Genomic DNA, 22,267 nt, shown 5'->3' on the forward strand with positions numbered 1-22,267 from the left:
AAATGGCAAAGCACCAAAAAGACAAAAGGAAACCGTAAAAGATAAAGAAGACAGCTATTTTTTTTCTTCTACTCTAGGATGGACAGTTTGTGATGAAACAAACATTCAACAAAACAACTCAAAATCAAATTTCTGAGCCACTTATCCTGACAAAGGTCTCAGGACTGCCAGAGACTATACCAGCTATCTTCGTACAGGAGGCGAGGTAAGCCCTGTCAGGCAAATGACAAACAACACCACGGCCGCCAGTGAACAACAAACAACGCTTTGGCTGCGCACATTGACACATTTAGCGCCCCTGACTTATGTACTTTATGAAGTTATTATTATTATTATTTTCTTTTGTTATGTTCTGAGAGAAGGATTATGCCGTCAGACGCGGACGGAGCTTTTTATAATTGCTGCTTTTGGAGAAGTTGTTCGAGTTCGATGACTATGTCTTGTTAGCTCGTGTTACAAGCTACTAAACTGTCTTTGTACTTCTATTTTATTGTTTTCTGTTGTATTGTTTTAGGTGTATGTGATTAAGTTGTCTTAAACGCAATACAAGTGCTTTGTTATATGTTGTCAGTTTGATTAAGGGGATTTATTCGAAATCCATACGTAAAATGTGCTTGAGACTGTGCGCCAAATTATTCCACGACAACTATTGTAATTTTTTTTTAATAGCTCTATACACACCGACCTTACATTTAGGACCCATAAAGCTCTCGTCTTTTGCACCTGTGCAATCCATTTTTCACGACACACTGGGTGTTTTGGAAACGTGTGAAGCGTGAATCCATCCTCCCGAGTGTTCGAGCAAAATCCAGCAATACGACGACCCGGCATTTTGGCTAACACAATGACAAAAAAACCAAGTAAATTTTCACCAGTACAATAGGTATAAACCAATATAAACACTCGATGTTGCTACTGCAAAAAAAACACCCCTTCCTGGTTCTTCTGAAACACAAATGCCTCAAGAGGATTTTCATGGCAGGAGTTGCAAAACTCCATGTACGACAACATCCTGACGTGTGATTAAAATATGGATGGGTCCATTCCAGCTGACTTTTTTTTTCCCGTTAAAATTATACTAAACATGTTGCTTTATGTGTCAGTTCACCTTTCAGTAGCCTAGCAAACTATTGCTGCCACTCTCTCTCGCAGTTGAATGTAAACATGCTGCCGTTCTGTCCAGTAACGCTCTCAATATTCGGTGTGGGGAAGAGACTTAACAATAAAGCCATTTAATTAAAGCAGGTGAAGTATGTCTTATGCCCATATTTAGTCATGACTGCATAATTTCCTCATGTCCTCAGCTCTAGCCAGATGTATCCTTGAGCGCATCTCTGCACGTAGGCTAACCTTGATGAACTGCATACTGGACACTTTGTAATAATACATTGCCAGCTAGAACCGGTTGAGACAGAAACCCTTTGTCTAAGTGGAAAGCCCCGATGTCACACCACAGGTTTGATATCAACCATAGTCCGCCCTTCTGACGAGATAAAGTGAAGTGTGTCTTCTGCTCATATTTAGTCATGACTGTATAACGCATGTTTGAAGCATGCCAACTCATCAGTTAACCTTAAGTGAATCTTGCTGAAATGTTTACTAGAAATGTTTACGAGAAAATTATTTGACCTTGTCTACAGCACTGGACGCTTTGTTTCCACTTCCCGAGTGTGTTATCTCAGATATGGTGTTTGCTCCCAAAGCAGATGAGGAGGCCGCGGCTTTTGTTGACCGTCCCCTCACTGATTAGTCTCTGAAAACAGGACACGCTCCTATGGCCTCCGCCTTGCATTCGCAAGTGTTCCGAGCAGCTATTTTGAAGGGCGTTCCCAAGTCTGTGGCGCAGGCCATGGAGGCCAAGCCAGACCTTCCTGGTGCTGAGGTTGACCGGAGGTTGTCACATCTTAAACATCATTTGAGGAGATATGCTAAAGACAAAGAATCTAAGGTAGACAAACACAAAAGTACAGAAACACAACGTGCTATGTTGCATTGGCAATATCTGAAAAATCAGGAAGAAGCCACTCATGCTGTGATCTCATCTCCCTCTGTCGGTTCTGAGTGCATGATTTATCAAGCAGGTTCATTCATAGGTCGAGGTGCGCCCCCTGGTGGCCGTGACATGTGCTTCAATTGTGGACAGCCTGGTCATTGGGCCCGCGCTTGCAGACAGCGACCTCAAGTGTCCGGATGGAGAGGCAGAGGCCAACAACCTGCACGTGGCTACAATCGACGAGGTTACAACCAATTGACCCCTCCGTGGATATTGCGCAATCCGCGTCACTGACCAATCGGAAGCCAGAGATCTGCATAAACCAAAGCCCGTATTTGCTCCCGCCATTTTCTCAGACAACATTGCATGGTGCAGTATAGGTTTAGTTTGCGTTTTATCGCGTATTTGGGTCATTTAACAAAAAATATGGTTAAGAGGTGTAGTCACAGACTTTGTAATAGTGACGACAGGTATCCTGAAAGGCTAGTTGGTGGAGTACGATTCGTACCCTTTCCAAAACCGAAGACCCATTCCGAAAAATGCCTTTGATGGATCAAACTTTGTGGAAGACCGCATCATCAACTAAATCCATCTAATATCAACCGGAACACATATGTTTGCACGAAGGTATGCCCTATATTTGATTTTCAATACATGTCTCGTATAAATGAATTCGAAGTTCTTCACTAGCATAACACTGCTGCGTGTGAACGATTCACACAATTATTCTTTGTTGAGCGATATTTAACGATGATCGGACTGCACAAACATATCGATTTCTTGCTGGCTCGCGGCCGGAAGTTAACCAGACTGTGTTTGCACGAAGATATGCCCTAAATTTGATTTTTAATACACGTCTCATATAAATGAATGAGACGTTCTCCCCTAGCATAACATTGCTACGTGTGAATGAAATCAGAACCATGGCGTCTCTCTCAGTTCAGAATGTATTGTATTTAGAATCTATAATATATCGTTGATTTGAATGAAATCAGAAGCATGGTGTCAGTTCAGAATGTATTGTATTGTATTTGCCATTTTTACTGTTTGTCTTACGTCAGCGCACGTGGCGTGATGTCACTTCAGGAGGCGTGGTTAAGTGCCCTGTACGGAGGAGCAATTCTGAGAGGGAGGACATCTTACACAGCACCAGCAGCAGAAACAGGGCTATCCCTCAGTGCCAAACCAGCAGTATCTACCGCCCTCTGGTGGACAGTTTCCGCAATGATGGTGCCCTGAATTCACATTTAGGCCTGCAGGAGCCTTTGATGATCCTGACGGTAGGAGGATTAACTTGATCATTTATGGTCGACACAGGAGCTTGGCATTCTACTATCACAGCCCTGCCACCTGATACGTCTCTTACCAGGAAAACCATCTCACTTGTTTGATTCAAGGGTGAAGAAACTGCCCTGCAATTGATCACTCCAGTGACTGTTCAATGTTTTTCACAGACTTTTTTTGCATTCTTTTGTGTTTGCACCTAACTGTCCAGTCAATCATTTGGGAAGAGATCTCCTCATCGCCACGTGCCCTCTCATCAAATGCAGCCCTGATGGACTTATCCTGGAATTTCCGGATGGTAACACGTACTGCTGCTCTGCCGCCTCTGCCTCCGGTGCCACCTCCCAGTTTCCGCTTGTTGAACAACGCCCTGTGGCATGTGCCACTGCTGACATCTATTGGGCAAGAGTGGATATTGACTCCAGTGGTTGGCTCGAGGCTGAGCACTTTTGGACTCTCTTGTCACCTTGGGTCCGTAATCTCAGATCTTATGATATGGTAACTGATTGTATGCATTGCACTCTGTACTATGACAGATTAGGAGAAGAGATCTATAGTGAGGCATTTCAGGAAAAAGAAAACAACATATGGAAATTGAACATGGGTGATTTGTTTGTAGGCAAAGCAGGTGTTGCCTTTTCGGTGTTTTTGACTCCTGGACAACTCAAATGGCATAAGATGGCGGAACCTCCGGATCCTTCTATGCCTCCTTGTCACCCACATGTCTCCTTGATGGTTTCGCCTCAGCACACAGCGAAAGATCTTGGTCCGTTTGTCCTGACATGCACACAGGCCACAGATTGGCAAAATTCATTTCACTCTGTATTGCTCTATTCCCCATCCCTTGATACTTATTGGATTCAGTCCAACACATTTTTCACAACTTCTGTTTTGAAGCACCAGTTTCTGGATAGGCACCATGGACGTGAAACAACCGACAGTGACTTTGCTGGTCAACTTCTTGATTCCCTTCCTGCGTCCCTGTGGTCTACGAATCCCACTGATGTTGGTCTCTGCAATGTCTCACCTGTTGCGTTTCTCATGAAACCAGGACGAACATATGTTCCCCAATACTCTGGAAAAGAGGCTGGGATGGTTGGCATTTCGGATACAATTGACTGCCTGCTCAAAGCAGGGGTGTTATGTGAAATTCCTGAATCTGATTATAACACACCAATTTTACCCGTTGAAAAGAAAGACACTGTAAAGTTTCGCATGGTCCATGACCTGCGAGCAATTAATGCGGCTGTTTTAACTCCCACTTTGCCAGTCCCGAACCCTCACTCGACACTCCCAAATTACATCAGCCCACACTCATTTCACTTTCATTGACTTGGCTAATGCTTTCTTTTGCATTCCTCTCCATCCTTCGATGAGGGAATTTTTTGCTTTCACTTGGAATGGTGTTTGTTACTCCTACAATCGCCTGCCTCAAGCTTTTGTCCTTTCCACCGGACTCTTCAACAACTGTCTTCGTCAGTTGCTGTCTCCGCTTGAATTGCCTAATGGAGTTCTCCTGGTGCAGTATGTGGATGACCTCTTGCTGGCAGCTCCATCTGAAACTTCTTGTCTTGAAGCCACCAGGTCTTTGCTCTCTCATTTGGCCTCTGTTGGCCTGAAGTGTTCCAAGTCCAAACTTCAGATTGCCCGACCACATGTTTCCTTTCTCGGACGACTGATCTCACGCCACGGCACAAGAATGTCTCCCTCTCACAAAGATGACATCCTTCATCACCCAAAACCAATGAATGTCAAAACCATGCTGGCCTTTCTTGGTCTTTGCAACTACTCCAGACATCATGTTCCAGACTTTGCTGAACTTACTTACCCGCTCCGACAGATGGTAAATGACCAGGGTATGCGGAACCTTTCTAATATTCTTTGTTGGACCACGGAAGCAGATACTTCTTCATTTCCTTGAAACAGCATCTTTCCGCTGCTGCGGCTCTTGCAATTCCTGATTACAACCGCATGTTTTATCTAGACGCATCTGAAAAGGTCAGCAGTTTGTCTGCTGCCCTTATTATCATATTTACAATTGAAAAATCTCACAACACACGAACAAGAATGCAATAAAAAGTACATGAATTAATTTCTGTATTAACTTACTGCCATGAAATATAAGACGATTAATTAGTCCTGCCTTTATTTAACTTGCTGATCGTGTTAAAATTAGTTTTTAGGAGAAAATCTACACATCCACGAGGAGAACATGCAAACGCTACACTGCCGAGGAAGGGATTTCAACCCGTCCTCAGAACTGTGTGGCAGACACGCTAACCAAATAACAATCATGGAAAAAAAAATTAACGACTCGAGAACATTTTGCTATCAGACAAAGCCGAAAATTTTAGTTGTTGCTATGTGTTTTTTTTTTTAAAGCACACCTTAATGTCAGTCTTGTCAATCCTTACCAGTCGGTGGCGGAAAGACTACCTCAATCTTGAGCTCTGCTCAGCGAAGTGTTGATCACAAACACGTCTTTTTGTTTGCAAGCTCAGCTATGTCGAGAAGCTTGAGCGTGCACGAGACGATTCCAACCGGACACGAAGATTGCATGAAAGGTGTTTTGGTCCACTAAAGTAGTGATCAGGGGCGTCCCGCGTCGAGGATCCACAAAAGTCGATCTAAATTCAGGAAGATTTACGAAAGCCTATCGAGTCTCCTACCGCATAGCTAGAAAGAAAAAGAAATCTATTGCCCAGGATCACTTGCGCTACAAATATTTAAGGCAACAGATCACCGCTGCAGCCCATTCAAAATAAAAGCCTTTCTTTCGACTCCAGGTGGCGTGGTGCAGTGAGCGATGAACCCACTCAGGAAGTCAACCCAGATCATTGTCAATGTTCAACAACACTTGACCAAACAGGTTTAAGAATTTGGGTTCCCTGACCCGGACGTGAACTCAGGCGGTAGCGGGCGGCGAGAGAACTAAATCATCATCACAAGACCCTAAGCATATCAAGACAATCTTGAAACGGGCCAGTTCTGGATCAGCATCCATTCTTTCGTGCGATTTTCTGCTGAAGCGTGTTGCATTGGATTTTTTTTAAATCCGTTTTTATTTTCTGTTTATCTCCCCAATTTGTTGTCCTGTTTTAACGACTATTTCCCCCCTGTTTTTCGGAGTACACCCTCCGCCGCCGCCACCACCCCTCATATTTATGCTATTTTTTCCCCCGAGATATCGGAATGCATCGAACTCACGGGAGAACCTGTGAACGACATGTGAATGAGGGACATTACTGCTCGCACACTTTCCGCCTACGCGTTCAGCTCAGTGGCAGGGGTGGGCAAACTTTTTTGGGCTCAGGGGCCTCATTGACGTTTAAAATTTGACAAGCGGGCTGACAAGCTTACGTAGGAAAATCAAACACACAAACAAGAAAAGCAGTTGTAACATTGATGAGTTAATACTTAAGTTTACTAAGAAAGGGAACTGTGTTGCTTTGATTGTTTCTTTTTTTTGCCAGTGAATTAAAGTTTGGTTTTGGTTAAGTTTCAGGAATTCACAGAACAACAGCTGCCAAGTGGCAGGAATTTCGCTTATTGACTACCCAAAAAGCAACAACAAAACTGTATCCATTGCTTGGTAATCTATGCCACATAATTTACAGTTACATCAACATGAACCAATGACTTAAATAATCGTGGTAAATCATTAATTTCGTGCAGAATTGACATGACAACACAGTACAGTATGTGCCTAATCATCAACAAGGTATATCCAGTAACAATACATCCACTCTCGCAAGACTCTAAACTGCCAGATGGATGACCAATCAGAGGCCAGAGATCTGCATAAACCACGCCCCTTTACGCTCCCGCCATTTTCTCAGACAACATTGCATGGCCCAGTATAAGTTTTGTTAGCATTTTATCGCGTATTTGGGTTCTTTAACAATAGATATGGTTAAGAGGTGTAGTCAAGGACTTTGTAATAATGACGACAGGTATCCTGAAAGGCTAGTTGGTGGAGTTCGATTCGTACCCTTTCCAAAACCGAAGACCCATTCCGAAAAATGCCTTCGATGGATCAAACTTTGTGGAAGACCACATCATCAACTAAATCCATCTAATATCAACCGGAACACATATGTTTGCACGAAGGTATGCCCGATATTTGATTTTCAATACATGTCTCGTATAAATGAATTCGAAGTTCTTCGCTAGCATAACACTGCTACGTGTGAACGATTGACACACTTTGTTGAGAGATATTTAGTGATGATCGGACTGCACAAACATGTCGCTTTCTTGCCGGCTCACAGCCGAAGCTTAACCAGACTGTGTTTGCACGAAGATATGCCCTATATTTGATTTTTAATACACATCTCGTATAAATGAATGAGACGTTCTTCGCTAGCATAACATTGCTACGTGTGAACGACTGACACACTTATTGTTTGTTGAGCGATATTTAGCGATGATCGGACTGCACAAACGTGTCACTTTCTTGCCGGCTCGTGGCCGAAGCTTAACCAGACTGTGTTTGCACGAAGATATGCCCTAAATTTGATTTTTAATACACGTCTCGTATAAATGAATGAGACGTTCTTCGCTAGCATAACATTGCTACGTGTGAATGATTGAATGAAATCAGAAGCATGGCGTCTCTCTCAGTTCAGAATGTATTATATTTAGAATCTATAATATATCGTTGATTTGAATGAAATCAGAAGCATGGCGTCTGCATGTCTAACAATGTATTGTATTTGCCATTTTTTACGAATTGTTTGTCTTACGTCAGCGCACGTGGCGTGACGTCACTTCAGGAGGCGTGGTTAAGTGCCCTGTACGGAGGGGTCAATTTAGAGTGTCCAATTAATGTTCCATGTTTTTGGGATGTGGGAGGAAACTGGCGTGCCCGGAGAAAACCGATGCAGGCAAGGGGAGAAATTGCAAACTCCACACGGGCAGGACATCAAAACTGTGAGGCCAACGCCACGCTGCATTACTTATTGTAAATGTATGCAATTATGTCCACAAGTTTATGTAGTCAATGTCATTTAAATAAAGTAATTGCTTCATTTTATGATCGGATCGGTTTTTTTTTTTTGTTTGTTTTTTTTAAATTCACTGATCGCCACCAAAAATTCTGATCATGTTAAACCTAGTTTTTAGGAGAAAACCAACACAGACACGAAGAGAACATGCAAACTCTACACTGGGGAGGAAAATGAGACGAACCCCAGTCTTCAGAACTGTGTACTAAGCAGTCGTCCACCACTCCGCCGGATTCAGAATCCAAGTTAGGATAACAACGACTCAGAAAATGGAGAATATTATTTTACTCCCGGACAAAGCCGACAGATTTTATTTGCTGGTGTGTTTTATAAGCACACTTAAGTGTCATTTCTTACGAGTCGGTGGCGGAAAGAAGAAGACTTTCCATCAGGCTTGATTTCTGATGGGGGAAGTGGTGATCTCAAACGCGTCTCGTTGTTAGCAAGCTAAACTTTGCCGAGAAACTTCAACGTGCACGAAACGACTCCAACCGGACACGAAGATTGCACGAATTATGTTTTAGACCAGGGGCGTCCCGCGTCGAGGACTCAAAACATTCTGTACAAGATTTACTCAAGCCGAACAACACTCCGACTGCAGGGCAAGGAGATGAAGAAAAAGTAAGCGAAGTTACCCAGGATCCCCTGCGCCAGTAATATTTAAAGCGACAGACCACCCATTCCAGACGACAGAAATCAAGCCAGCTTCCCCTTTTCAAAAAACTGTAATATCCAATCTTCGGCGTCACAACAAATAAAGCATCAGTTGGAGCGTAGCTTTCTCTGAACTAAACCAAAAACTTTCACTATTTAACGTGTAGTAACCTTTCGATTTCTGAGACTGATTAATAAAAGGTTTTTCCTTCCTTTTTTCTTAATTAACCCATTTTAAAAAAGAACGTGGTGCCCCCTTTTCGAGACAAATGCAAACCTGGAAGTGGGACACAAGCATTCAATCTGAAAAGGTGACAGGTGGTCGGCACAAACTTGTGGTTATCTTGACAAAATTCAAGTGGCTGGCTGTGAATTTGGGACCTAGCTGTACAATAACAATAATCCATTTCTTAGTAACGCCGTCAGTTCAGAGTCTTTCGAGACGTGGATGTATTGTTCCTGGATATATTGTTGATGGTTAAGCACGTACTGTACTGTGTTATCATGTCAATTCTGCACGAAATTGGTGCTTTGCGTTTCAAGACCGTCTTGATAGGGTTAGGGTCTTGTGGTGATGATTTAGTTCTCCCACCGAGTTCGTGTTTGGTCAAGTGTTGTTCAACAATGACAATGCTGTGGGTTGACTTCCTGGGTGGGTTCCGCTCTACTCCAGCATCTCCACCTGGAGTCGAAAAATGAGCTTTTATCTTGAAGGGGCAGCAGCGGTGATCTGTTGCCTTAAATATTTGTGGCGCAAGGTATTTCTTTTTCCTTATCGCAGTGTGGTTGGAGACTTGATCGGTTATCGTAAATCTTCCAGAATTTGGACTGAATGTTGTGAATCCTCGACGCGGGACCCCCCTGATCACTACTTTCATGGACTAAAACATAATTCGTGCAGTCTTCGTGTCTGGTTGGAGTTGTTTCCTGCACGTCGAAGCTTCTCGGCATAGCTTAGCTTGCTAACAAAGAGACGCGTTTGTGATCAACACATCTCTCAGCAGAAATTAAGCCTGAAGTAAAGTCTTCTTTTCGCCACCGACTGGTAAGGATCGACAAGACTGACACTTAAGTGTGCTTAACCCGAGAGAATCCATGGGGTAAGATTTGACCCAGCGTAATGAGGGCTCACAACGCACCACAGTTACTCTTTTTACCCTTAAACGTTTACGTGTCTGCATTAAATGCATCGTTTTTTGGTAGTTAGGGTCCACTGGGTGTGGACGAGTGCCCCACGCTGCTATCCCGCCGCCCGGTCTCAACCTCCATCGTGCTGATGCGTCTCTGAGCTAAGCTAACAAGCTTAAGCGATACTCTTTTCAGAAGGCAAACATTACATTTAAGATCCTTTTTTTTCTTAGCCACTTGAAAGATTCAAAAATTTTGTGAAATACTGGATTTGTTTATTCTTTTGTCTTTCTGCCATTGTCATAAAATTGTAAACGAATAATAAACATTTAGCTTTGCCTGTGGTGAACTAATATACAGGTTTTACTTTTTGGAAAAAAAAAATGGAATAAATGGAGTTTGCCTCGATATTAAAAAATAATATTCCACCCTCTTTCGTTTTCCGTGTTAGCATACAGGTAAGTGCTCCTCCTTTTGTGATTTCTGTCACATAGAGTAAAAGATCAAGGGCATAATACTGCGCCTTTGTTACGCATTTCTGAGTCCCATGATGTGTTTATGCCCTGTAGCCTCATCGTCAGTCTGGGCTTGATGTGCTGTCGGTCGCGTCTTCAATAAGTGCAGTTAAAAACGTAATGTTGTCCACCTTGCCTATGTTTGAGTAACAGAGCTCAGGGATCGAAAATGGCCACCGTTCGAGGCAGCACAACAGGTGACGTCACGTGAAAACAACCCATAGAGCTCGTGCACCTACGTCACCGAAATCACGTGAGTGGCCATATTGCCGCTCTAGCAAAGCATTCTTCACTGCTAAGTCGGTTGGAGACAACACGAAAATGTGTCTTTTTAGCACGACGTCCAGAGTTTTGTCCGATACAGTTAAATATTTAGAAGGTGATAATAAACGAAGGTACTTGGAAAAATGAGAGACAGTTGGCATAGAGGACCCATATTTAATGCCGAAGTCGATGTTTTTGCAGATATGAAATTGGAGTGTAAATTCGCTTCCGCTTGTCTTGGACAACTGGATATACACATGTATCTGGTGAGTAAATCGTTGAGATTTACACAGAAGAGTTTGAATGCGAATAAAAGTCTGGACACATACAAATACTTCGTTGCTGGGTCTGTTCTCAGTCAAGAATAAATCCCACATAGTGATGGAGCCACTCAGATTTTTTTCAATACAAATACCATTTTTTCAGTAAATGGCTCCTGGTTTTACACAAACTCGCATTCATTAACTATGATTGTAAAAATGTAAAAAAAAAAAAAAGCAGGAAAAAGTGTCAGCTCTTCCGTACACAAAGCGTGTTACAGCCACATGTTAAACTTCGGTAAACCTCTCTGTGACAGATGTTTTTTATTGAGTCCAATGCGTATTTAAAAAAAGAAAATAAATTGCTGGGATAGGCTTCAGCCCCCGTACACGGAAGCATGTGGCGGCCACATGTTAACCTATATAAACCTCTGTGTGATGGACGGTTTATTTTCTTTTTTTAAATAAGTATTGAACTCATTTGAGAACAATGCATATTTAAAAAAAAAAAAAAAAAATCTGTCGGGGAGAGGTTTAACGTGTGGCTGCAACATGCTTCCATGTACGTTGGAGACTCCCTCCTCCCGTTTTTGTTTTTAAAACGCATTGTTCTCAAATGAGCCAACTTGGCATTATAAGTACTTCATGGGAATTTGAGATTGAGAAGAATAATTCCACCCTGAAATGAAGTGATCGCTACACAGTTGTGTGTATTTGGTTGGACACCATCCATCACGTTTAATTGCAGAAATCCATCGATCTTTTCTCGTATTTTCAGCTGGTATTCCATAGAATGATCTCTTTGAATGTCTGTCTCGTCTGTTGTAACAACAAACAGCACAACAAGTCTCGGGCATTGTGAATATTCTGCTCCAGTTTAATGTCCCCCACACTGTCGAGCAGCTCTTTTTGACCGGCAATATGGCGCCGTGAAAATGGTGGCGTCACGTGCACGAGCTCGATACAAAAACTTACTTCTGTTGTTTCCATGGTTATGCAGCTTGTACAAGCACACTTGTGGCTATAATAAAAACGTTTAAAAAATCTGTTCACATTCACCAACATCTACAGGTCAAAGACCCCTATCAGTTCAGTCCACAGAACCATCCACCCCGTTTAAACGTCTATTTTGAGCATTTAGTGGCCAAAAAAAAAAAACCACAAGATACCGGTTTACACCTTTCAGTATAAAGTTTAGTGGTTTTGCTTATGACATCTTGGGAATATTGTGACTAAAATTGGTATGAGCGGTTCTGGCTCTCAGAAAAAGTCCCAAGATTTGGCATCAGTTTCCCATGTGAAAATATATTTATGGTGAAGCAAGTTATGACCAGCTATTGCTCTCAAATTGTAACAAAGTTTTAAACAGATTTTGTTCCTTCAAATCCTAATTTGTGAAAATATTCCAATTTAGACTCCAGCTACTTGGTGTCAAAATGTTCAGAAAAAATACAGGCCTTTGCATAATTTTAAAATAAGACGGAAAACTTCATACAGTGAACCCTCTCTACATCACGGATCACCTATCGTGGAATCAGTCCATTGTGAATTTCTGCGCCCCCCCAATTAAAAAAAAAAAAAAAAAAAGCCAGCTACGTACCAATGCACCATCCCCGGCGCAACGACATGGACCAAAGAAGCAAAACAGATCAAATAAAAAAAAAAAAAGCACCAGCATACATTAGTACAGTAGGGGGAAGCCGTATTGATAGGGTATAATGCGGCATCCCCAGCAAGACGACATGGACCAATGAAGCAAAAAAAAAAAAAAACAAAACGCCATTTACCCCTACTTAGCGGTTTTTAGCTTTTCGCAGGTGGGTCTAGTACCTATTAACGGGGAAAAATGAGGGATTACAGTATATTTATTCAGGATAGCTAAGCCATTTCTATTTATCTATTATTTCTGTTTATCCTCCCCCTCCAACCAAAAAAAAAAAAAGAACTTCACAAATGCTCACCAGTCAGTGTTTCCAACACGAAATATGTTTTCCTCCCTGGGTCGCAATCTTGCCAGTGCTGGATAGGTAACTTCATGGCCAGCTGCTCCATCTCCATTTTAACTTGTGTTCTGTCAAACTGGCTCAAATAGATAACCTTTAATCCCTTTATATACTTCGTATTCTTCACCATCTTCATGGGACCCTTCAGAATCATGTTCGTCGCTTGAATTATCAGCATTCTCAAATTGATCTTGCACTCCGGCCATTTTTGTTTTCCTGTGTGTGACGTCACAAATCTTCTCCGGAATTTCCGCTTGGGTTGTCCTTGGGAATTCGTCAATGTGCAATCAATTTTTTGCTGATAATCGTGACCTACAAATGTTTCCTTCATATCTGATTCAGAGTTGAATTCACCTTTAACACACACAAGCTTTCTGTGTTGTTTTTCTTACCACGCATAATTACAGGTTCTACTGATATCTTGTTAATTGTGGTACTTTGGCATTTAATCTAATGTATTGTTTAACTCACAATGTCCTAATTTTGATGTTTCACATGTACCATTTTCATTTGCTTTTCTCATTCCTCCAACGTAGGGTGGAAAGTGGTGTGATCGCTGTGTGAAAATGTGTGCAAGAAGTAGGGCAGAGTACGAAAAGGAACTTTCAGGCCCAAAAGAAGAGAAGAAGCCACAACGTCAACTACTGGACGCTGTGTTCAATCTGCAGCCTCAAATTGTGCTATGCAGAGCAGGTTGGTGAACTTATTGCAAGCTTATCAACTTTTAAAGTCAGAGGACAAAATGTTGATGTACTTAAATTTTCTCCAAAATGGACAACATACCTTAGGTCAAGGGTCGGGAACCTAAGGCTCGCGAGCCATATCTGGCTCTTTTGGTGTTTGCATATGGGTCGCGGAGCACTCATCACGACATACTGTACATGTGATTTCTGCCATGCCGGCAACACAAATGACGCAGAGAAGGTTTGTCCTAGTGGTGTTGCTGTAATTTAGTGTGGCAGTCCATGTCCACAGGCGAGGAAGGGTCAAACACCAAACGTGTTAGAACAACTAATTCTGGAAACGTTTTTGACAAAGGTTGCTGAAAGAAAAAAAAAAAGGGGGACCGGAGGGTTTGTTCCAACAATAGGGGGATCACACTCCTCAGCTTCATTGGTAAGGTCTATTCTGGGGTACTGGAGAGGAGGGTCCATTGGGAAGTCGAATCTCAGAACCAGGAGCATGTGGTTTTCGTCCTGGCTGCGGAACAGTGGACTATCTCTACATCCTCAGCAGGATCCTCGAGGGTGCATTGGAGTTCGCCCAACCAGTCTACATGTGTTTTGTGGACTTGGAGATGGTGCTCGACCGTGTCCCTCGGGGAGTCTTGTGGGGGGTTCTTCGGGAGTATGGGGTACCCCCCTGATATGGCCTGTTCGGTCCCTGTACGACCGCTGTCAGTTTGGTCCGCATTTCAGGCAATAAGTCGGACTCATTTCTTTTGGCGCAGCTGAGGCAGAGTGTGTGTCCAGTTTGGTGGCCTCAGCATCGCATCTCTGCTCTTTGCAGGTGATGTGGTTCTGTTGGCTTCATCAGACCGTGATCTCCAACGCTTACTGGAGCAGTTTGCAGCCGAGTGTGAAGTGGCAGGGATGAGAATGAGCACCTCCAAATCAAAGACCATGGTCCTCAGTTGGAAAAGGTTGGCGTGCCCTATCCGGGTCAGGGACGAGACCATGTCCCAAGTGGAGGAGTTCAAGTATTTTGGGGTAAGAAAGGAGTTGGGAGACTGACAGATGGATCGGTGCAGCGTCTGCATTGATGCAGACTTTGTGTCGGTCCGTTGTGGTGAAGAGGGAGCTACGTCAAAAGATGAAGCTCTCAATTTAGCAGTCGCTCCACGTTCCTTCCCTCACCTATTGGCACGAGCTGTGGGTCATGACCGAAAGAACAAGATCCCGGGTACAAGTGGCCGAAATGGGTTTCCTCCACAGGTTGTCCGGACTCTCGCTTAGAGACAGGGTGAGCAGCTCGGTCATTCGGGAGGGGCGGATTGAGAGGAGCCTGATGAGGTGGCTGGGGTATCTGTTCGGGATGCCTCCTGGACGCCTCCCTGGTGAGGTGTTCTGGGCTTGTCCCACCAGAAAGAGACCCCGGGGATGACCCTGGACATGCTGGAGAGACTATGTTTCTCGGCTGGTCTGGGAACACCTTGGGATCGCTCCAGAAGAGTTGGAAGAAGTGGCCGGGGAAAGTGAAGTCTGGGTATCGCTGCTGAATCTACTTCCACCGTGACCTGACCCAGAGAAACAGTAGAAAATGGATGGATGGATTTTTGTATTTACTTCACTGCTGCTGAATTTATTTTTTTAAGAGGCCACTGTTTCATACAAAACTTGTTCAGAAAGTTTTGCAAATCCCAAACCACGAGTATGCAAGGTCCATTGTATTAGCCGTAATACCGTAATTTCTCATATATAATGTGCACATTTTTCAAAAAAACAAGTAATAAGCAAAAAGTAAATCAAACTCATGATATTTAGGTATTGATTAAAAATAACAAAGAAAAACACATTGTATAGTCGTATACAGGTACATAGTTGTTAAAAACAAAAGTTGTACGTTTACATTTCAATATAACCAATGTCTTGTGTTACACATTTTTATGTATTGCGGAAATGTGCGCCACAAACCTGAGCTCTCTGACCTGCTCGCGGCAGTTTGGGATTTTATGATCGTTAGTGTAGCTTATTTGTTGCTACTGTTCCAAACATCAGAAACAGCTGCCCATGAGTTTGATTTAAAGGGCGACTGTCATGAAATGGATGATTTTTAGTATGTTATTAATAAAAAAAACGTCAGCCAATATGGGCCCATGCATTTTTTCACCACAAAACATGATTTTGACATATACAGCTTTTTGTAACTCCCGCCATGAAAATCCTCTCGAGGGATTTGTTTTCGAGAAGAAGCAGGAAGTGACGTAAAGGACAGCGGCGCCCCCAAGTGGACTCGTTTGTTTCCATTAGTTTTACCTCCGGGATGGTAGCTCATTGTTCCTTTTGTGTTAGCCAAATGCCGGCTCATTGCATTGCTGGACATTGCTTGAACACTCGGGAGAATGGATTTACCCTTCATAAGTTTGCAAGAGGCCCGGTTCGTTGTGAAAAATGGATTGCACGGGTAGAGAGGACGAGAGCTTCGTGGGTTTCACATAACAGGTAGGTGTGTATACAGCTACTAAAATAAAAATAATAGTTTGGGGCGGACCACGTAATCGGTCTTTCATAACGTAACAAAAGATCCACTACGAAATTTGTCGATGTGCGCGTCGGACGGCGGCGAATCTGAAGAGCCCAGCCAAGAATGCCTTACTCAGCACGTGTGCACAGTAAAGGATCCCGGCTCGACAGCGTTTATCGCGTACTGCAGCGGCTATGCGCAACCCCCTAAAAACAGAACGATTCGGCTCCATTATATGCCACACCGGCTGAGGCGCCGCGTTCGACGATCACGGCTTCTGCAAAGGCTGTGTGTCGGGCTTTGTGGACAGTTGCGGCTCTGAAGAACCCAGCCATGAATGCCTCACTCCGCCGTGTGCGCGCAATAAAGCGCCCCGGCTCGACTGTGTTGTTCATCGCGTACTGCGGCGTCTATGAACACCCCCCTAAAGTAGCACTGCTCAGCTCCGTCAAAAGCCACACCGGCCGGCTGCAATAAGCCGCGATGGCAAGTTTCTGCTGCAAAAGTGGTTCGTACGGGGATGGGTTTGGCCGTGATCGCATATCATCTGTATATGGCTCGAAACAATAGTGCAATATTGCGCCGAGGGCTCCAAGCAATAGTGTAATATTGCCCCGGTTAACCCTAACCCTAACTTCACTCAGTTGTGTGGCGTTTTCCTTTTTCAAAAAGAGCTTCCGTGTCAGAAGGGGCATGTTCTTCTCACATAGTAGGGTCCAACTCGTGTTTTCATTGGCGAATGACGGGGTGACATCACGGACGGAGGAAGTGACATCACGGACGGAGGAAGCAGCCAATATGGCGACCACTTGGATATCATAGAATCGTAGAAGACACTTCTGCAACTTTGCGCATCAATGATGCGCTCTCCGCTCACTTATTTTTTTGTCTAGACATTGTAGTGAATAATGTTATGTATTTTTCATTACAATATCTATTTTAGAATGTTAATCGGGATGACACTTGAGCTTTAATGTAAACTAAGACAAAAAAATGTCGACTACAAGGGCTAGTTATGCAGCCACTTTAAAAAGAAAAGTGTCATTACTCCTGCTGAAGAAGTGGGCAACCCCGAAGCAACGCAACAGTTCAAAACGAGAGCGCAACCTACGTAGAAACAAGCGCCATGGGTACGTTAAAAAAAGAAACGGGAGGGCGCACACAATTAAAATGCTTGCTGTTTTTAAATGTGCCCACAGCGCTCATTTCTACGTAGTTTGAGCTCTCGTTGTTTTGATAACAACCAGCACGCTATAAAAGAGCTGCTACAAATTGTAGCCGAACGGAGGGCAGGAAGCTACGGTATTAGCATTGTGGACCTTCGCTTCAAAGCACTGACAATAATGAAGAATAAAGGGAACCAAGACTCTTGGGATTCAAAAAAGGTTTCCTCACAAACGCCACGGATGGCACAGAGGATGACATGCTGTGGGAGCAAGATGGGGTCACTGTTCCTGATGCAATCCAGGAGGCACCGGAACTGGACCAAGTCATCAATAATGACTTTGATAGTGATGCACCAAAGGCAGCTACGAGGGATCTTTTTCAGATTGGAGATGAGTCAGATGCTTCTTTTGAAGTCTTGGCCAAGTATGTCTAATGTAGTGGATAAACTGCACTATGCATGAAAGTTTTATGCACAAATATTTAATGCAAAAATATGTTTCTGCAAAAAGTTTAGGTTAAACAGTTTATTTAAGACTGTAATATGTGTTATCAACATTGTAAATAAAATGTTATACCATCATTGAGCATTTATTTTAGTTAATTGAGGGATTCTGTTCTGACAAATACTGGGACCAAGACAAGCGTGTCCTGTGGCCTGACTCGAGATATATATTATCACTACATCAGTACATGCGCGAAGATTTTTATTACTGATGACTTTTTGTAAAACAATACAAGTACAATCCAAACCTAGCAAAATAGAATAGATAATTCCCAATATTTTGAGCGCACAGATAGCAGCAAATTAGTGGTGCATGTTGTACATTGGTAGATGGGTTTTCCAGATTTTTTTTTTTTTTTATTTTATTTTTTTTTATTTTAAGGTCAACTTTGGGGGTGCACATTATACTTCAGGACGCATTATACATGAGAAATTACAGTACTTGTTTATTTTACACTTTTTACCACGTTGTTTTTGTTGTGTTGTTGACCTGCCCCATGTTATTATTTTCAGTGTATCAAACTCCACTGAATTTCACATTAACCTGAAACATAATTCCAAACCGTCGTACACAGCATCAAAGTCCCACGAATAAGAGTTACTAAACCATGTGTTTGTCTTTCTGTGGCTTGCAGACATCACTGAAAATCTTCGGACTAAGTGGCAGGAAACAGAGCCCTCTCATATTAAAGAGGAAATGGAGGATGAGGAAGTGCACCACATTAAAGAAGAAGAGGAGATGATTTTTATTAAAAATAAGGCGGAAGAAGTGCAACACCACATCAAACAGGAAGAGGAGGATATCACCAAGTTTCCAATGACTTGTGTCTCTTTGAAGAGTGAAGATGAAGGTCAAAGTGAGGAGAGCAGAGGGTCGGAGCCTCCAAGCAGCAGCTCAAGTCAACACATGACAACAGAAGGTGATGGAGACTACAATGGAGACTCACACCCAGGTAGACCCTTATGGCACCGTCACACCATGACGTTCTGGTCAACGTTCTCTGAACATTTCAATCGTTCTATTTTTCAGCGTTCTCAAACGCGGATGACATATCTGGCGTGTGATTAACGTGTGTCTAACGCATGACTTAACGTGTGTCTAACGCACGAGAATGTGGAACAGCGACCAAATAAGATACCCCTAATAACCATTAGCGTGTGCTCACATGTCATTGGCGCACGACGAGCGATTTGTCAACGTTAGACGAGCGTGTTGAGCGTGTGACTAACGTGTGAATAACGACAGAATAGCGTTTTGCTGGCGTGTAATTTTTACAGTGGAACGAGAACAAAAACGTTGGAAATTTCAGTCATTTCAGTTCTTCTCGTGAGTTTGAACAGTCAGAATCATGCCGCCTAGACAAAAAAAAGGTAGGGCGCGGATTTCAGTGACTAGCGCTGCAAGTAAGAATGCTAAGCCTCTTTTCACTAGCAATCTCTTTAGAGGAAAAAGAACAGCAGGAGGAAGAGCACGTCCGAGAAGTAAGGCACCATGTGACACCCCCTGGAGACCCTAAACACCATGAAAACCCCAGTGATGGCGGTCCGACAAAGAGACAAAAGAAGCAGAGAAAGGATTGCAGGATCCTGGACCGGGCTGTTGAGGATAGTTTGGTGGAGTTTTTCCGCCAAAACGAACTGCTGTGGAACTCACTGAAGACAGATTACAGGAACAAGGCGAAGAGGCAACGGATACTCGAGACCAAAGCCACAGAACTACAGATCAGTGTGGACCACTTGTGGACCTGGTTCAAGTCCCTCAGGGACATGTTCACAAAGTTAGTATTTACGTTTAAATTTGGGAAAATTCTTCAAGTAATTGCCCTGAATTTAATAATAATGGAATTTATATACTTAACATATACCTACCATATACGTATGTTCTTAGTATATTCTGACCGTATGCTTATAATATCTACCAGGATGGACAAGAAGAAGAGTGAGGATGGCCAGAAACAGTTGACGGAAAGGGAGACATGGATAAAAGAGAAATTTGGATTTTTCCACCAAGCTATCAACCACCGCTCGAAGCCCGTCAAGAGTGTAAGTGCTGATACAGATATTGAACTAATCCTATATCTATAATTATACTTCAATATTGATTAATAAGTGAAAGATGAATGTCTGTACAATTGTTTATTGTCAATTTCCAAACACGACATGTTTACCTGTGTCAATTCATGTATTTCTAGTTGAAGGCAATCATAGCCGAAAGTCAGGGCGACCTGGATAAGGCTGAGTGGGCCGCGGCGGAGGAGAGGGTTGAAGTTGACGAGTTTGATGACAACGTCACAGAACGTCAACCCACCCAAGCCTTGTCTGTTTCCTCCGACATTGCGACCCTCCAGAGGCAGTCCAAGGAGAGCGGCGACATTCTGACGATGCTGCGTGATCAACTCCCGCCTCCTGAGCCAGTCACCGAAAGGACCACCTACGCCGCCTACGTCAAAAGTGTGCTGTTGGGGCTGAATTCAAAGGACTTTCGCCGGGCCCGAAAAGGCATCAACAAGGTCCTGAAGCCTTTCTGCGAGTCGGAGTCAAGTGACGAAGACAGTGAGAACCGGTCCAATAGAGCCCCCTCCAGACAGGACTCGATTCAGTCATTGTGAGCTTAATTATGGCTATTACTTTTAATTATAACTAGAATTGGTGCATTAGGCAACCCCTCGTATATCCAGACTTGCATCATGACTAAAATTGGCTTATAGCTGTCACGAAAGTTAGTCAAAAGAGTTAGATCTGTTCAAACATTGATGAAAATCACTCATCACCACTCTAGGAAGCCATCTGAGCATTTTGAATTTTAATGTATTTTCAGTTTCACTGGTGACACACCCTCGTCGCAACCCCGCTCGAGCAAGAAGCTGTTCCAGTGTCAGCACGAGTGCCAGTCACAGCAAAGAAGTTGGCAGCCACCTCCCAGTGAGTGGGGAACACCAACCCCCCAAGCCGTTTCAGTGTTCAACTCCGTGGACTCTGCCTACATGCCCACAATTCAAGACCAGCAGGGCTGTGAGTCACATTATCGGAAATACTGACTATACTACGATATTTTGAATACCAAGTGAAAGGCAATTGTTAATTTCCTATTATTATTTTTTAAATGCAGTTGAAGGTGATCTAGGTTAAAACTCAGGGGTGCTGGATGAGGCCGAGCATTTGTATTAAAATGTAATTATGATTATCATTTCCTTTAATTGTTTTATATCATGTTTATTTGCTATTATTTCTGTGATTTAGGAAATAACAGGTGTTATACGGGTGATTCATTTTTCAGGGGGGGTATGTTCTTTAAATAAACGATCTAAAACTGACACTAAATGTTTGTTTCTTTTAAGACTTATCATTAGAGAACATACACACATCAACACACATCGTTCATGTCACTACCGTTTTCGTATCATATCCAGTTGCCATGGAACAGCACCAGCCTCCGAGTTGCACCAGTGTTTCAGAAGGTTCCTCTGACGCTTCCCCTGCCTGTTCATGTTAGGCCCTCTGACATTGATGGTGTCCTCCAGATTGCGCTGTGTTCTCCATTGTCCACGAATTACTTGATGATTATCGTCCTCACGGTCCATGAGAATGTTCTGCTGACGTGGATATCTAATACACATGAGATTGTGCAAACAGAGGCACGTAGTAACCATGAGAAGCTGGAGAATGGCTCATAGTGGTCAGGAGAACCTGAAACCTATTGGCAAGGATGCCAAAGCCATTCTCGACAACACGACGTGCCCTTGACAGCCTGTAGTTGAAAACCCTCTCGTCGTCGATCATACCACGGTGCGAATACGGCTTCATCATGTTAGACCTCAAGGCGAAGGCGTCGTCACCGATTAGGTAGTATGGCACATCCTCGTTGTTGTTGGGCAGGGGTTCAGCTGGCGGGAAGCCAATGGAGCCATCATCGATGCATTTTGTCAGCTCGGACCCGTTATAGATTTGTGCATCGGACGGTGCTCCTTTCCCTGAAAAACACATCATTACATCAACCCAAACATACAGTACAAATAGTAACACCAAGAATAATCTAATTCAATCACCACCAAAGACATTATGTGAAAGAACACTTACTACCAACATCTGCCCAGATGAACTTGTTATCTGCGTCCACTAGGGCCAAAATCACCACAGAATAGAATCCCGTGTAGTTGTAGTAGGTTGATCCGGAAGAGTTAGGGCATCTGCAGGCAACATGTTTGTCATCAAGGGCACCACAACAATGAAGGAAGTTCCACCTTGTCATGAACTGGTTGGCAATCTCACGCCAGGCTTCAGGAGTGCTTGGGGGGTCATCATCTCATC

At 43.3% G+C, this 22,267-nt stretch overlaps 2 protein-coding genes and 1 long non-coding RNA gene across 14 annotated transcripts in view; 2 read left to right on the forward strand and 1 right to left on the reverse strand.

Moving 5' to 3' along the window:
- LOC133493816 (zinc finger protein OZF-like) overlaps nucleotides 1–6,577 on the reverse strand; it is a 53,771-nt gene extending 47,194 nt beyond the window's left edge. Inside the window, exon 1 of one of the 7 annotated variants that reach the window (XM_061807694.1) lies at nucleotides 5,692–6,106. The gene's annotated coding sequence lies outside the window, so the exon portion shown is untranslated. Of the gene's footprint in view, nucleotides 1–5,664 lie in introns of all 7 variants that reach the window. The other 6 variants (XM_061807692.1, XM_061807693.1, XM_061807691.1 and 3 more) reach the window with 6 other exon arrangements.
- Nucleotides 1–22,267, forward strand: part of LOC133493841 (uncharacterized) — a 150,738-nt gene that overhangs the window by 36,234 nt on the left and 92,237 nt on the right. The window lies entirely within an intron of this gene.
- Nucleotides 9,695–21,233, forward strand: LOC133493806 (golgin subfamily A member 6-like protein 22). Of its 6 annotated transcripts, XM_061807644.1 has the most exons (9): nucleotides 10,734–10,833; nucleotides 11,046–11,110; nucleotides 13,644–13,800; nucleotides 14,617–14,816; nucleotides 18,595–18,912; nucleotides 19,392–19,737; nucleotides 19,882–20,002; nucleotides 20,152–20,564; nucleotides 20,778–21,233. In XM_061807644.1, exons 5-9 carry the CDS (start codon nucleotides 18,657–18,659, stop codon nucleotides 20,995–20,997), a joined length of 1,356 nt encoding a protein of 451 aa, XP_061663628.1. In that variant the 5' UTR covers nucleotides 10,734–10,833; nucleotides 11,046–11,110; nucleotides 13,644–13,800; nucleotides 14,617–14,816; nucleotides 18,595–18,656; the 3' UTR covers nucleotides 20,998–21,233. The 6 variants fall into 6 exon arrangements, with proteins under 6 accessions (XP_061663629.1, XP_061663627.1, XP_061663628.1 ...); XM_061807642.1 differs by lacking the exon at nucleotides 14,617–14,816 and having other exon boundaries at nucleotides 10,758–10,833; nucleotides 20,778–21,174; XM_061807643.1 differs by lacking the exons at nucleotides 10,734–10,833; nucleotides 11,046–11,110; nucleotides 14,617–14,816 and adding an exon at nucleotides 9,710–9,982 and having other exon boundaries at nucleotides 20,778–21,136.

This window comes from Syngnathoides biaculeatus, chromosome 20, assembly GCF_019802595.1.
Source record: "Syngnathoides biaculeatus isolate LvHL_M chromosome 20, ASM1980259v1, whole genome shotgun sequence".
Lineage (NCBI taxonomy): Eukaryota > Metazoa > Chordata > Actinopteri > Syngnathiformes > Syngnathidae > Syngnathoides > Syngnathoides biaculeatus.

Bases quoted from the DNA above. Each gene is read 5' to 3' on its own strand.
- LOC133493806 (XM_061807640.1), top strand. From the start codon at position 10,988: ATGAGAGACAGTTGGCATAGAGGACCCATATTTAATGCCGAAGTCGAT. The intron at 11,111-13,643 runs GTGAGTAAATCG...CCTCCAACGTAG, and splicing joins TGGATATACACATGTATCTG to GGTGGAAAGTGGTGTGATCG. The intron at 20,003-20,151 runs GTAAGTGCTGAT...ATGTATTTCTAG, and splicing joins GCTCGAAGCCCGTCAAGAGT to TTGAAGGCAATCATAGCCGA.